Source organism: Nipponia nippon, unplaced genomic scaffold (assembly GCF_047370975.1).
Source record: "Nipponia nippon isolate SJK-2023a ecotype South Korea unplaced genomic scaffold, ASM4737097v1 scaffold_37, whole genome shotgun sequence".
Lineage (NCBI taxonomy): Eukaryota > Metazoa > Chordata > Aves > Pelecaniformes > Threskiornithidae > Nipponia > Nipponia nippon.
In genome coordinates, this window is record NW_028262355.1 from 3000452 (window position 1) to 3016478 (window position 16027).

At 42.0% G+C, this 16027-nt stretch overlaps 1 protein-coding gene across 2 annotated transcripts; it reads left to right on the forward strand.

Annotated features, from left to right (window-relative positions):
- The first annotated feature begins 6262 nt into the window (after positions 1 to 6262).
- SEC11C (SEC11 homolog C, signal peptidase complex subunit) lies at positions 6263 to 13274 on the forward strand. Of its 2 annotated transcripts, XM_087772832.1 has the most exons (7): positions 6263 to 6437; positions 7827 to 7936; positions 8840 to 8989; positions 10091 to 10276; positions 11200 to 11319; positions 12585 to 12642; positions 13075 to 13274. In XM_087772832.1, exons 1-7 carry the CDS (start codon positions 6396 to 6398, stop codon positions 13126 to 13128), a joined length of 720 nt encoding a protein of 239 aa, XP_087628958.1. In that variant the 5' UTR covers positions 6263 to 6395; the 3' UTR covers positions 13129 to 13274. The 2 variants fall into 2 exon arrangements, with proteins under 2 accessions (XP_087628958.1, XP_087628959.1); XM_087772833.1 differs by lacking the exon at positions 10091 to 10276.
- Positions 13275 to 16027: the final 2753 nt, after the last annotated feature.

The window sequence follows — 16027 nt, forward strand, 5'->3', positions numbered from 1 at the left end:
CAGAGAAATGTCTGTACTTAGATTTTGAGTGACTGAAAAAAAAAGCCTCTCAGAAGAGTGAGACTTAATCCCGAAAGACCCATTAACAACCCCAAATGTGAAGGCCTACGTTTCCACAGTGACGGTCATTCTGAGAGCCTGGCCTGTTGGGTGTCCAATTTTAAGGAACCTTAATGGGATTTCAAAGGCAAGGCACGCAGTATTGCCTGAGACTACTTGGTGTGTGGTCTAACAGAAGCATCTGAAATTACTTCAAAAATCACTTTTAAGAGCAAAGGTGTGTACCTGGGGTCAGATTCCACTGTACTGTTTTTCACACATGGGAAAAACAACCCTTCAGCACACCAGTGGATATTGTGTGTGTGAAAATGAATGAGACCGAAGTGTTGAAGATAATGAAGCCCCATGTAAACCACACAACAAGGAGGAAAGAGGTACCTAAGACTCCCTGCTGGCTGCAGGGGAGCTGTTAGCATTCCTGTCTTTGTCAGAAACCTGATTTCATGCAGAAGGAGGCAACTGAGTCAGGGTTACATGCCCAGCAAGCTGACTCCCCCAGTGCATATTGTCAGCTCAGCTCTGTGGCTCAGAGAATGGTATGATGTTCAGAGAAACTGAAGAGAAGCAGACACTGGGTCTAGTGTGGAGTCCCCTGCAGCTTTGCTCGAGTGCGTAATGTTGGGTGGAAACGTGGAGTAACAAGATCTGAAGACAGAGACACCTGGTCCTGCTTAGTTCCTCTGACAACGAACTAAAGGCAATGGGAGGAAGTATTAGGATCATGATCCTACTTAACGGACATGGTAAAAGAAAATTAAACTGAGGCTGGCCGAGAAGGTGACGAACAGTATCGTCTACAAGGTGCACATGGGCCAGTGTTGCTTCCAAAGCAATGGGTTCAAAGGAGATGCGCTTAGTGAATATCCAAGCTGCCTGTTGACATTCACACTTCAGTCCCTTTTTCTCTGAAATATATCCCTTCTCTGGCACATCTTTTCCCTTGCAACACTATTGCTTGGCAGATACAGGAGAAGCTTCTTTCAGAGCAAAGGAGGCTGCTTTCCCCTTACTTGCACTCAGATGCAACTACTCGCATAGCTTAGTGCTCCAAGTATTAGCTGAGTCCCGAAGAGAGCGTGGTACTGGTGTAAGTGGCATCCCGTTGCTTTTGGGCAGCACGGGGTGCATTACTGGCTGCTCTAACAGCCTGTTGAGCAACGGGAACGGGAAGCAGAATAGTTCCAGATGTATTGGGAACAAAACAGTGCTCACTGGGGAGGTCAGTTATTGCATTTCTTCTCTGCTTTACTCTGAGTGGCGGCAAATGGACGTCTAGGCTTTGCCTATTAACCTACATTTTTCAGCTCAGGTGCAAGGTGCTCGTTATTTGCCCATGGCCAATCTCTTTGAAAACAAAGAGCTGTAATTCAAATATTATATATACAGGTAGCACTAACGCCTGGATATTTGCTAAGGTCTGGCAAATCAGCCAGAATGTCAAGAGCTACATTTTTCTGTGTACTAAAAAATTAGCATAATTTTCTAGCTGCAGAGCTCCAAAAGATCTACTGTACAAATATTGAAGGCAAACATCCAGAGTATGGGAAGATTTCAAAATGCATGTAACCTTTAATAATCTAAATCATCCAGATGGTAAAATAACACAGCCACCAACAGAAGTGTGGGTGATTCCTAGCGTCTGTGGAAAAGGAAGAAAAGCACATTCCTGATACGTTTCCCTTGACTCACCGTGAACAATGGGTGAGTAAAAGTGTTTTCTGAGCTTTGGAACTCTAATCAATACCTAATTGACAGGCAAAGATACTATGGTATCAGAATTAAGTGTGTGTTTGTGCCTTGGACTAAAGAATGTAGCACCTTTGCAAACAAAAAAATAAGCAGCTTCAGTCCTACCGGGTCTCAACACAAAGCTACCTTCTTGCTTTTCTAAATTCTCCATACACTAGCTCTGCTTTCTCCCTCTACTTGATACAAAATTAGATTTTATCATCTGAACTTCCACTTTTAATTCTCTCCATCAGGAACGACTGCAAGGAACTGTTCTAACACTGACCAGTCTTTGTCATTTACTTTCTCTAAGATACTGCCGTTTCCCTGCTAAATGGCTCGCCTTTCAACTCCAGAATTAATGTGTTCCTACTTCACAATAGGCAAGAATAATTTTCTGCCTGTTTTGAGAATTAAAGCACTACCTACAGATAATACCCAGAGACCATGCTCCTATCACAGCCATTTGCCTTCATTCTGTGTATTGCAGCATCGCAACTCTAGTCTAGGATGCAAATTCATACATTTATTTTCAGCCATTCATTTTGTGACTTCTTAACTACAGCGAGCCTGTACAGAGCTGTGTTTGCAGGGTGACGTAGAAGCACAACAGCATCCCACGTCTTCCTGTCTCCTCTGCATCAATGAAACCCTGCAACAGCCTTGAAGGTCTCGTGATTTATTCTGGGTTGCAGCAGGCACAAGAGAGCACAGCGAGGCGTCAGCTGGCCCAAAGGCTTGTCAGCCATACCAGCATCAGCTGGCCCAAAGGCTTGTCAGCCGTGCCTTCTTGTACCTGTCCAGTCCGGTTTTCGTGCTGTAGTAGCAATGTTGGAGGATGCAGAGCGTGTTTACAGTCGGAGAGCTCGGTCACAATCATGCAGCACAGTACTGCACTCGTCAGTTGTTGAACCAGGAAAAACAGTCTGAAACAGTTTATTGGAGGCGATACTGTTAACCAACCCGAACTACTTTGAACACCACAACCCGTATAAAATAACCTTGCAAACGAGGTTATAAACTTGCTTAGAAGAACTGGATAATAGAAAAGTGTCAACTACTTACCGTTAAATGTAAACACATAATTAAATGCAAATATTCTACTTCAGTAGGAATTTGGGTGTGGTACACTGTATTTTGGAACAAAAGCTGGTTTGTTGTGGGTTTTTTTTATATTAAGGCAAATATGGTGCTCCGCATTAATATAATGAATTATTTTAATGGTTAAAGTGAAACGTACATCTATAACCACAAGAAATAACACAGAGATTTCATTCCAATGACAAAGTAAATTTAACAAAGATTTAATTGTCAGATTGTTTATAATTGCCTATGAGTTACTGGTCTAAACTCAGTCCGCTACCCTAGTGTAAATTAGTAGTATATTCAGTGAGGTTTTTAGATTTACTCCAGGTACAATTATTTCTGGTGTAAATGAGAATTTGGCCCTTTTTATTGCTTGAAAGGCACAATTTTCTGGGAGAGAAATGTAATTAGACAATGGATAGCTTATGTGTCATATATATTAATTAGCAGGTTTGTGATCATCATTTCCCAGTTGTATAAATATCAGACCTGGGAAACACATTTATGGGAGCAGTCAGACATTGAGAAGCGAGATTTAGCTAGCACTGAAAAGGCTTACAGCCTCATAAATAGGCATGGGTTCTAAATCATCATCACAGTACGCATCTAACAACAATACAGAAGCAATTGACAGTTTATTCCTCATGAAGGGACTCATTTGAAACACAAGAACATGTGAGACACTGAGTTATTTTAAGAGAATCATAAATTAGCTACTCTTAGGGGAGCAAACGAAAAATCAAAGACCTGAATGACTACCCTCTTACAATAACAACTCTCACGTTTGTGTCACGGGCAGAAGGTAACCAACAGGCAATTGGGCTCTTCCTAAAGCTTCACTGAACTATGACCTTTATCACTGCTTTTCTCTGTCTTATATGGAAACCACTGTAAATGCTGCAAAAAGATTCAGTATGTCATAGAAGCAGCATGAAAATATGCAGCTCCAGATTTTGTGGCTAACAGGCACCCACAAGGGACTGTGATTTGTTAGTCTCCCTTATATTGATTCTACTTCCGGATCATTTTGTCCCAGTCACCATTTTTAATCTTTGTCATTTTTTTTTAAATGGCAAGCAGATTTGTACACAAAGGAGAAAACCTCTTTTTTTGTTTGTTTGTTTTTAATCTATCTAAGTAGCATGGTATGAAAAACCTATTCCAGGGGAATTGCAAACAACCTTTTGCTGGGCAAAATCTATCAAATATTTCAGCGGGCAGATCCCACTCTTAAAGAATAGATACCTTTGTTCCACATCTTTTTAATTAAAATCTTAATTACACAAAGAAAATTCAGAAATCTTCTAGCCACCTTTGAGTTTGCTCTTGTGTATTTTCCTCCTCCATGCCCGTCTTAGTAATTACTTCTGAATATTACATCTGCCCAAAGAGGGATAATGACAAATTGTATCACGTATTGTGTTGTGGCTCCAGGGACGTTTGTCAGCCCTGTTCTGTGGTAATGCTGAAGTTCCCAGTTTTGAAGGACAGCTGTGTGACTCGGGCTGAGCAGACAAGGCAGCCAGATGGAATGCTACCTACCGAACCATCAAAACAAGTCTGCTTTGGCTGCGGCACATGGCCAAAGCCTGGACGGACGAAGGTCATCTGGGTCTTTTGACGTACGAGTGCAGGGTGCAGCTGCCACGATGCACTCTTCCCAGCGCTGCTGCTAGGAGCGCCTGGCAAGACGGTTGTCCCCGTGACTGACAACCAGGGCCGTGTCCAGGCAGGTTTTGAGTATCTCCAAGGTGACCCCACAAACTCTCTGAGCAAGCTGTTCCAGTGTTTGACCACCCTCACTGTAAAAAAGTTTTGTCTCATGTTTAAATGGAATTTCCCGTGTTTCAGTTTGTGCCCACCGCCTCCCGCCCTGTCACTGGGTACCAGCAGGAGGAGTCTGGCTCTTCGTTTACTCCGTCCCATCAGGTATTTGTATACATCGGTAAGATCCCGCTGGAGCCTTCTCTTCTCCAGGATGAACCACCTCAGCTCTCTCGGCCTCTCCTCTTCAGTCAGAATTCCTCACGCAGTTCTTAATGGGCACCCGGGGGATATGGTTAACACAGAAAATCGACTTCAGTGTGATTTTCTCTTCTGAGTATTTAAAGGATATCCGAGAAAACTAACCTGAAATAACGTAAACTTAGAGGAACTCCTGTGCGGTAAGTAAAGGAATACTGTGTCACTGAAAGAATAATCAGGTGAGAAGATCAAGGATCTCGTCAAGATGACACCTAGCTAGTGTCCTCGGAGCTTCTTTCGGGTGTCCCTTTGCCATTTCTGCCCATTCCCGATGCCATTACACGTTCCTCGGTGATCTAACGCCAGTTCTGCCACAGTCAGTCACTCTTTTCCAACGTTTGCCAACAGAAAGTTGTGAGCAACTTCTGGCAAACTGTGGAAATACCTTTCCAACGCTCCTTCAGACAAACAATTTGCTTCCATTTCTCTCAGTAGTTTTCCCCGTGTTCTTCGTTCTCCTGTTGCCATGCCCCGTCTTCAGGAGCTAATCCTGAGCTTGGGGAAAACCTCAGTTTGGTTCATTTCATTCCCAGGAACCCAACAAGCCGGGGGCAATGGCCCTCACCTACCGAGCCGGTTGCTGCTTCACCTTTACGCCAGCGTCCCAGAGAGCATCTGGTCAGCCCTTCTGCGCGGGAGCTGACTTCGACAGACGTCGGTCTGTTTGTGGAACCACGCAATGAACTGAATTGGGGAGAAAATGCAGTTTAAAAATACTCCCCTCTTCATGATCCCCGTCTTTTTTATCCGGAAGTATTTTTACATGGATTAGCTGAAAATCCACAGTTTGGAGAGCAACGCCACCGCAGTGCCGCCGGGACAAGCGGCCTGACGACGGGGAAAGCCCCTTCCCCCGGCCTCCCTCAGCACCGCCCCCCACCAAACCCCGCCCCCTCCCGGGGGACCCGCCACAGCGCCGGCCCCGCCCATCGCCCGTGTCCCCGCCCCTTTCCCCGCCCCCCGGCTGCTCTCCCCCCTCCCGCCCCGTCGCGGCCCGCCAATGAGCTGCGCACACGCAGCGACGGCCGCAGGGAGAGCTGGCCGGCGGCCGCCTGATCCGAAAGATGCGGCTCGGGAGGCCGGTGGCGCCGCTTCGTTGCTCCACGGACGAGCCTGGCTCGTTCCGCCGTATCGTGGGGTCTCAGCGCCCAACGAGAGCCCCCTCGGACAGCAAATGGGTCGGGCACCTCCAGGGGCAGCAGGCGAGGGGCCTCGCCGTCAGGGCCCTTTGCCGCGGTGCATGCTGGGAATTGTAGTTCAGGTGGCCGCTGAGGCCCGCCGAGTACGAGCGGGGCGGGGGCGGAGGGAGACTACAACTCCCGGGGAGCAGAGGGGCCGTCCGTGCCACCGTCCCCCGGGGCCCGCGGTAGTCGCGGTCAGCGCTGGGGTCCGGGCTGCGGCCGTCTTCCGCCGCGCCCCCTTCGGAGGAGCCCCCCGGGAGGGCGCCGGCAGCTTCCCGCCGCCGGCTGGGTGCGGCCCTTCCCTGCGGCCCCGCCATGGATCTCTTCGGCGACCTGCGGCGCATGAATAAGCGGCAGGTAGCGGCCGGGGCTTGCCGGTGCCGGCCAGGCGGGAGGCCGCGGGGCGTGCGGGCCGGGGGCTGGGTCGGGATGCGGGGGCCGCTCGGAGGTTCTGGGGCTTCGGCGTCGGCCGGGGTGGGCCGGGGGTCCGGAGCCGTGCGGCGCGCTGGGGCGGGCCGGGCTCCGGCGGGAGAGCTGGGCTCTCCGCTCCGGCGGCGGGCGGGCTGTGCCCCGTGAGGGTTCTGCGCCCGGGGCGCCGGTTCGGCGTTCAGCGGCGGGGGCAGCCGCGCTGCGGGCGGGAGGCTGCGGCTGCCTGCGGGGGCCTTCAGGTCTTGGGCTTAAAGCTGAGCGACCGTATTTTTACATTCCTGTCGGCAGTCAGCTTCGTTCTGGAGGCGCGGCGTGTGGAAGCAGTGGTTATTTTTGGGCTCCTGAGGTCAAAATAGGTGTCGTTATTTTATCTTTACTATGCGATTATGCGAATAACTGGTTGGAAGGGGAACTATAACACTGGTGACAGACCTTCTAGTTTCCAAGCTGTGGAGGTTCCCTTGTTGTTGTTTTTAAAATCTATCACTAATTAAAAAAACCCAAACCATCTTCAGAGCAGATCTTGAAGCTTGACCAGTGCTAAATTAAGTGGGCGTATACTTGAAAAGCCCAGCATATATATTTTCAAACTGGGATGATGGTCTGGAAATTTCTGGTTCCCTATTTTACATTAGTGAGCTACATGATAAATGGAGACGGGCAGGGTCATTTTCCACCAGAGTATCTTTGTATGTGCCAAGAAAAAAAAAAAGAGGTAGTGTGGAGAAAACGTATCTGCTGCTGTAATGGCTGGTGAAGCAGTAGAATTTTGGGGCAGAAAGTTAGTCAAATTGATAAATTTCTTATGTGGAAAATCTTTTCTGCCTGACAATAGCAGGAAATTATCCTTTGTCATCTCTCTTCTGCTCCCACAGCTCCTCTTTTTAAACAAAAATAGGTGTTCAAAGTACAAAATCTGTTATTACTAATCTTATAATATTTTTTATGAGCTCAGGTAGGAGTCAGGGACGTGTTATCAAAATAGCTTTGATCGTCTGCTGTATAGCTTCCTATATTTTAGAAGTATTTGCTAGTGAGTTCACTAGCTTCTAGCACTAACAAATGGGAGTATTGCACAGGCATAATAAGCCAAGACTGAGGCACACAATGGATTAAAACTTCACACTGCAGGATGGTTTGTATGGTTGGGTTGCCAATACAGCCATCTGCTCTACGAGACTTCTGGTGGAATACGATTTTGGCATAAAGTCCACGTGCCTGGATTGCGATGCAGTGTTGCGTATGGGTTGAAATTCTATGTTGTGCTTCTAAATACAACACAGTAACTTTTAAAAACAATTTTCTTGTTTCATATAGCTGTATTACCAAGTCTTAAATTTTGCTATGATAGTGTCTTCTGCCCTTATGATATGGAAAGGGCTGATCGTCGTTACTGGAAGTGAAAGCCCTATTGTCGTGGTGCTCAGGTGAGTCAATGTAAAGGCTTTTTTGTTGAAGTCCAAATATTGTTTTGTCCTTTGTCTCCTCCCCTTCCCCTTTGGATAGATTTGGAGTTTGAGATCTCCCCTACTTAAGAAGTACTCAAACACTTATTTTCTTCTAACTCTGTTCTTGGACACTTAGCAAAGGCTGCTTTCCTAATTGCAGTCTAGTTTTCATTGAAGTCCGTAGAAGCAGTAGATATGTGGTATATAAAGAGCCAGTCCTGCAGGCCCCTGAGTGCTGACCAAATACATGAAGTTAAGCACATGTTCATGGAAAATTCAGCCTTACGGAAATGGAATGTGTGTCAGTGAGGAATGTATGCGGTAAATAACAGTATTTTAATGGGAATTGTCTGTTCATGTTATTGGTTGTGGGATCTGGAATCCTACCTTAAAGGTTGTTGCCAAAGGACACTATGGCTGGCTTTGAAAAAAGGCGTGCATTTTCTGATCATTAATAGTAATCACTGATGTAAGCATAACTCTTGCTCCTGTTAATTAAACTCTTTCTATGTATAAAAGTACTTCTTGTTGTACTGCGAAACGTTTTTTTGGCTTTTCACTGATGGATTGATTTTCTTAACTGGAATGGCTCGGTTTGTTCCTTCCTCGTAGCTACAATACTGTTACTTGTCTATACAGCTTCTTTCTTTCTTTCGTTGAGGCAGTAAGAAAGTCTTTTATAGCCTGGCTCACCTTGGGACGTACTGAGGTTTGGGTTGTGTTAAATGTCTTGTGTAGCGTTACCAAATGGGTGAAGTTACAGATTTCAGTTAAAATTGTGAGTTTATCTGTGAGAATTAAATATTCTTTGTTTTCATTGTTCTTCCTTCATTTACCATAAGGCTAATAAACTCTCTCTCTCTTTTTTTTTTTTTTTTGTAGTGGCAGCATGGAACCAGCTTTTCACAGGGGAGACCTGTTGTTCTTAACGAATTTCCATGATGACCCAATCAGAGCTGGTGAAATAGTTGTTTTTAAAGTTGAAGGCAGAGACATTCCAATAGTTCACAGAGTAATCAAAATACATGAAAAGTAATGCAGCTTGGCATTTTCCTTGTTTCTAAATATAGTTTCCTTCACCGTGACTTTCACTTACGTTTTAATTTGATAGTATTTTATGACAAAGGCAAGTGAGGATATGCTGTAAGATAAAACTCATGTCTAGGATGTGATCGGCTTTTGTCCCCAGTTCTGTGGCGCCCTTCTTGAGACCCTGACTCCTGTCCCTCAGCGAAGTTGCTCAGGTTTGAACTAGGTAAACCTGTGCCAAAGAGGAGTCCAGTAACACAAGCCATACACGTTACTTTTGCCAGCAGTAGCAATATGTAGTGGAGCAGAGTCCGCTTCTGTACTGACTGTTGTAGAATTGGGATTTTGGTTATGAGAAATAGCTACTTCTAAAAGCAAATCTCTGAAAGAAGGTGAAGATTCAGAATCAGAACTATAGATGAAGTCTGACAATATGTGATCTTTGCTAACTGAAGTTTTCCAGAACAGAGATTTGACTCAGAATGAAAGAAGAGGTTCTTACTCTTTTTGTGTCTGTTAGTCACAATGCCAACAACAATTCATGCTGAAAAGCAACAGGTAGATTACTTGGTTTTGCCTTTATTGCGTATCCCTGGTATGATAAACATTTCCTTCTCAAATAAAGAGAGGCAGATCTGTTTCTAATTCTGCACAGTGAAAAGCTAACCTGGAGGTGGCAGGCATTGACTTATTTGCTCCTCAGGAGGTCCTGGCCATGAACTGAAGGTGTTTATCTTTTGAGTAATATCTGTTCTTCAGTGCATTTTTGAAACAAATATGGATATCCAAAAATTACCTCTTTTTTAATACCTAATTTGTCTTTGTAAAAACTCCTTGTTTCTTGATATCGTTACTTGCAATTAGCAGCTCCTTGAGCAAAATGATTTTGAAGACTGTAAACTTAACTTTATTTAAGTGGGAGTGTTGAACCCAAGTCTTGCACGCATTGTCTGCACATGTGCCTAATGCTTGAAAGGGAGCGAAACATGGCAGGTTTTCTAACAGCAGTGGGTTAAATTATATCATGTTCAAAACATAGTGTAAGATACTTTGATCATTTGAAAGGGAAAGGTTATGATTTAGGTGTGTTTGGGGTTTTAAAAGGACTATTCCTACAAAAAGGACTGAGCCTCCTCAATGGCCGGGAGAGGTCAGGACATCAGCTCCAGCTCCGAGGGAGCAGCCTGGCTCTCCAGGCTCTGCAGGCGTTCCTCTGGGGGGGGAAGCGTGCCACCTGCTGAAGCGTTACTGTCGCTTGGATTTCTCCATACAATCCCCTAAAAACTCCACGTAATGTTTTCTTTGCATGATGTTATTTAAAGACTGGTTACATGTATTTCTTTTTTATTATTTGCCACATTAATAAATATCAAACATAAGTGAGGTTTTGCCTGGAACTCACTATTCAAGTTAATAATTCAGTTTAACAATTAATGAGTGACCTAAAACTGTATTGCAGTGTTAGTGACAAAATACTGAATTTCATGCAGATTTGCAGCAATTTTAGAGGCTCTTTGATATTTATTTCCATCAAAAGGAGGACAAAGCTTTATTTTGACATAAATATGATTACTAAGTGTTAAACAAGTATATAGAACTTAGAAGAAAATTGCCTAAAGCATTGTAGTATTATATCACTTTCTTTCCTAAGGGCAGATTTTTAGGATCTACCTCATCTGAAATTTGTCATTCAAATTCAATTAAATTCATTCTCTAATGTGTGATGACTTCACAGGATCTTATTCCACAATTTGTTAAAAAAAATACCACCACCAAAGAAACTTCTTAGTAGGGTGTTATTCAGTATTTCAGAGTTAAATTTCTGTTCTGTTGAAAATGCAGAGGGTTGGTTTGGTTTTTTTTCCCATATAGGCACATACTGCTTTTGTTGAGGAAGTTCACTGCCTGCTCTGGATGTACAATATCCCTTGCAGTTCATTGTGTAATGGCTTACATCAGATGACGATCTAGGAGCGTTCTAAAAAACATTTCTTGTTCAAATCTATTGACTCTTGTCAGTAAAGTCTGTAATATTAATGATATAACGGTGTTTGTTAAATAAGCAGGACAAGCAGGACTGGAAGTAAACATTGTTATCTAATCTTGTAGCACTTTTCATCTTCATTGTGCTTTGTAGATGTTAATTGAGGTTTTTAAATTAAGTGGTGTTTTAAATTAAGTGGTGTTTAGTTTATCACCTCGTTACCTTCTAGAGAAAATGGGAACATCAAATTTCTGACTAAAGGTGATAATAATGAAGTTGATGACAGAGGCTTGTACAAAGAAGGTCAGAACTGGTTAGAGAAGAAAGATGTTGTTGGAAGAGCAAGAGGGTAAGTAATGCAAAATGTCTATTCTTTGTAACTAAAATAGAAAATTTAGGATTTAAATCAGTACTGCTGTTGGTACAAACTAGATCTGGTATGGTATTTTTTTAATTTCTTAAATAGTAATTAAAAAAACTACTTTGCCTGGAAGAGTTGCTTTCTGTAGTCCTCCACTGATGTGGAGGATGGCAATCAATTTTTTTAAAAAATGGCACATTTAACAAATAATTCGCCAGTAAATACAAAATACAAAATAAACCAACTTATCCTTGTAATTGCTAGAAATTACTAGGAAATTATTTCTACATTCCCCAGGAATTTTATGCAAGGTTTGAGCTTTTGACTTAGTTCCCTTCCCCAGTTGAGATGAAATCTTTTAATATTTTTCTCAAATAACTTGATTAAATTTTGATCTAAGGGGAAAAAAAAAATATTTCGCATTCAGATATGCCTTAGTGACAAGCGTAAATGATTGTTTTGCACTGTTCTTACTTGGAATGCTTTTGCTTAGAGCCTGTGGCAAAGTATTGTTTGGGCTCCGAGAGTCTTAGTGATGCCCTGAGGAGCTTGATGTGAGTTCTGCTGTGTCCAGCAGGCTACGATTAATGTCGTAGGCCAAACCCAGTGGAAAGTAGGACTTCTTGCATCGCAGTATATACTTGTGTATTTTCTTGCCTAATTTAAGAGTTCCATAAATTGTCATAAATATAGGGTTGACTTGTATAATAGTACAATGTACTCTTCTGCAAGGATATTTATTTGCTTGATTTTTTTTAGATTCTGTCCCTGCCTTCAAGTTAAATAAGAAGAAACAGAACAAGTGCCCCTCTAAACCTTTAATGCTGGTAGACTAGGTTAAATGCTAATTTTAAATACTTTCCGTATTAGTTTGAAACCCTTTCTGTGTTAGATTATCGGCTTTTATAGCTGCAGAACACCAAGAGACCCTGAAAAGCTGATTCCCCTGTGCTGCAGGATGTTAGGCTTTTGTGGGTACCCCTCATTATGATGGTATTTACTTGGGATCCATGTGTATTTTTAATGCTATGAATAATGTGCAGCAAGATGAGGCATGGGAAGAGAGGGAAATCTGAGAGATCTTGCTCCCAAATTTTCATGAAGTACATACTGTCTTTAAAGCTCTTGCTGTCTATCAGAAATTTTTTTTCTTTGAAATCCGTTATCTAAATATTCAAGACTGAGTAACATTGAAACATTTCCATGTAATATTTGAGGGTTAATTTGACATTCATTTGTTTTGTCAATTACAGATTTTTGCCTTATGTTGGTATGGTAACTATAATAATGAATGACTATCCAAAATTTAAGGTATGTATACAGGCATTTTGCATACTTTCATTTAAAACTAAAAATAGCGAGTAAAGGTAGTAAGAATCCTGCATGTAAGAATACGTGTTAATAAATTTGTTTCTGTGGCTTGGTACCTGATGTAAAATGAGCTGCGTTTTCTTGCTTATTTTAGCTTGTCTGTTATCCAGTAGAACTTAGTATTTGTAATCATTTGAAAACATTTAATATATAGGAATGTCATACGTTAAGTGTATACGGTTGTGATGCCTGTTTCTAATGAATATGATCACATTAAAATATTCCTGTAATTCTGTAGGAACACAGCTCTATAATTGTGTACTCATCTAGAAGGTGTAATGTTGGAGAGGGCACGCTTTGAACAATTTGTAATTTCAGACCTTCTGTGAAGAGAAATTATAATCAGTCTTTATTCTCTATTTTCTTTTGCAGTATGCTCTTCTGGCAGTAATGGGAGCGTACGTACTGCTGAAACGTGAATCCTAACAAAAAAAGTCACTTTTCCAAGAACAAAGTTTAAATATACAGGGGAAAAAACCTAATATATTTCAGATGTTTTCATTTCTGTATACAGATACAAAACTGTGTAAGCTTTTGTCTTGTCTAAATAAACTGTACAACTAATGAGTAAAGCTTTTGGCTGTTGGTGAATTGTGTAATGGCATATTTACTGTCTTCAATAGATGCTGCTTTCAGTTAGCCTTTTGCTTGTTTGGAAGACGCTGACTGTCATGTGCTAAAGCAGCTTATGGCACTCCTCGACATGCTGTGTTGTTTTTCTGTAGTGGTACTGCATCTGAACCCACTTTCTCCCTCCTGTTTGTTCTTTTTTCTTTCTTTTTTTTTTTTTTTTGCTTGACTATTTTTAATCTCTGTCAGTGCCCTCTCTTCCCAAGACCATACAAATTGGTTTTGTCAGGACTTGTAAGGATACAGCATACGTGTTGGAACAGGTAGTGAGTTGTAGGAGTTTAGTCAGACTTATGCCTAAAGAAAGTTGTCTAGATATGGCTGACAAAAATAGACAAGAAAGGGTCTTTCATTCTGATTAAGACCTGAGAAATGGAGACTTGGAGCTTTTTCCCTGAATTTGAAACTCGCTCTGTTGTGGTGTAGGGACAAAAAAAGCTAATGGCCTCATTTTTAGAGGCCTGATTTTCAGGGACCGTGTATGTTTCTAGAATTCAGGCTGTTAACTGTTGTGCCTTTATGCTCCTTGCTATAAAACAAACCTAGCAAAAAGATTTTATGGGGCTTTATTAACACTTGTAAATTACTGAATGAATAGCACAGTAGTGTACTTAAGTAATATTACCAATAAGGGTAAGACATAACTCATATTCCAGTTTTGAGAATGTATTGTTCTCTTCTATCATAGGATACCTGAATAATGTTGAACATAAAATTGATTTTTCATTTTTTTAAAACTTACCCGATAACTGTCTTATCTGAAATTCTGGATTTTTCTCTTCTTGGCTTCAGATGTTAGTGTTGTACCTTCAACAAAGCAGAACTTGTTTTCCTCACTTGCTTTGTTTTTGTAGCTTTGATAAGGAACAGCATGATGCTTTTTTCCTATGGAGTTTTGTTTCTTCTGTAATCCCTTACCTCTACAAAAATATACTATTATACAATAATGGCACCTCTTCTGTTGTAACTGCTAGTGCTGAAAGGCAAACTGCTGAATTTTTCCAAGTAATATTACATCTTTTGTGTCCTACTAAGCAGTTTTCATGACAAACTGTATTATAAACATGACTTATTTTGTGTCAGGTTGTGTAGAAATAAAATTGAGTATAATAAATGGCATGTCAGAATAATTTAGGTATCCTTAATGCAGTCTTCCCAGAAGTGTATCATCACAGTTAAGAAAAAAATAATACAATATTTGGAGACAGTATATGTGTAGTAAGACTTTTTTTTTTTTATTACTCTTTTTCCCCCTCCCGCCCCCCAGTATTGCTGAAAGCAGAATTTATTCCTATCCACCTACCCCAGTGCAATCACACTCAGCTCTAACTTTGAGAGTGGGGATTTGGACGTAACGAAATGACAAATTCAACACATTATTATGGGAATTTATTCTTGCGTTGAGGAAACATGGATTAGTAAAATGACACAAGGATAACATCTAAATATGTGGCTTCGTGCTCAGAAAAAAAGGCTGTATTTCTTTGGTATGATATCCTGTGTTTTAATGCTTGTTGATAAATCTTAACCTGCAGAACTAACTCGGCAATGGAGTAAATATGGTTGTCAGCATTGCCGTATCTGCTCTTTCAGTGCAATGTTGGATGACGGTGTGGGCCCAGTTTATCTTCCTGGTTTTAGCTGGATGCCTTGAGATCTGCTGATTGCATCCACCAAAGCAACTTTGGTCAGCCACGTACAGTAACTTCTTCAACCATATAGGTAATCTGCTTTCTCTTTTGTGATAAACAATAGCTTTTTTTTCAGCTAGTAGGACCAGATGCCGTAGTGATGAATCTTACGTAAATATGAAGAGTTCCTGCCTGCATGGGAAGGGTATAAAGAAGACGGAGCTAGACTCTTCTCGGCGGTGCCTGGTGACAAGGCAAGAGACAAGTCCATCTGAACATTAAAAAGAAAATGTTACTGTGCAGGTGGTTGAACACTAAAACAGGCTAAAAACATGGCAAAACCACTAAAACATGGTACAGCTAGTCTTATGTAGGATAAAAGACTTCCCCCCCCCCCCCATTTAGGAATCTCATCATTGTTTCTAAAAAAAATTCTCATAGTATTTCAGTTGATCACTAGCAAGCTTACCTTTTAGAAAAGAATACATACATTAGTTTGCTACTTGGTGGCTACGTTGTTCAGGCCTGTTCGGTTGGCTGCCTGTGAATGCTTAAGAGATTACTCGCAACCAACTGGATTGGGTTGCTCTTGATTCTGTTCTGGACTTTTGTTCCCATAATTGTATGAGCTGCTTTGATCCAACCATTTCCGTTTCTGATGATCTAGTTAGTTAGTGCTGCTTATTAATTTCCTTAGAGTAGAAGTCAGGGAGGGAAGGAGTGCCAAAAGTTTTGTCCAGAATCTAAATTTCTGGTATAAACCCTTTCCTTCTGCTAGATAACAGTACAGAATCTTCTAGTTCTTAGGCTGATAAGCAATGATAAACGAGCTTTGATGGCGACATGCGTATCAGGAGAATGTTTTCTTTCTGCTATGAGTAAACTGCACTGTACGATGCTTGAATGATTTAATGTCTGCTAAGTATTATTAGTGTTTGCAGCGGAGAGAAGGCAGTTTGCTGTTTGATATATCGCGTACCTGAATGTTACCAGCTTTTCCTGCTAGTCTTGCTGAGAACAAGTGTGAAGGTGACTTTGCGTCTCGCAGCTGAACTTAATCTGTC

Bases quoted from the DNA above. Each gene is read 5' to 3' on its own strand.
- SEC11C (XM_087772832.1), top strand. From the start codon at position 6,396: ATGGATCTCTTCGGCGACCTGCGGCGCATGAATAAGCGGCAG. The intron at 7,937-8,839 runs GTGAGTCAATGT...TTTTTTTTGTAG, and splicing joins CCTATTGTCGTGGTGCTCAG to TGGCAGCATGGAACCAGCTT. The intron at 8,990-10,090 runs GTAATGCAGCTT...GGGTTTTAAAAG, and splicing joins GTAATCAAAATACATGAAAA to GACTATTCCTACAAAAAGGA.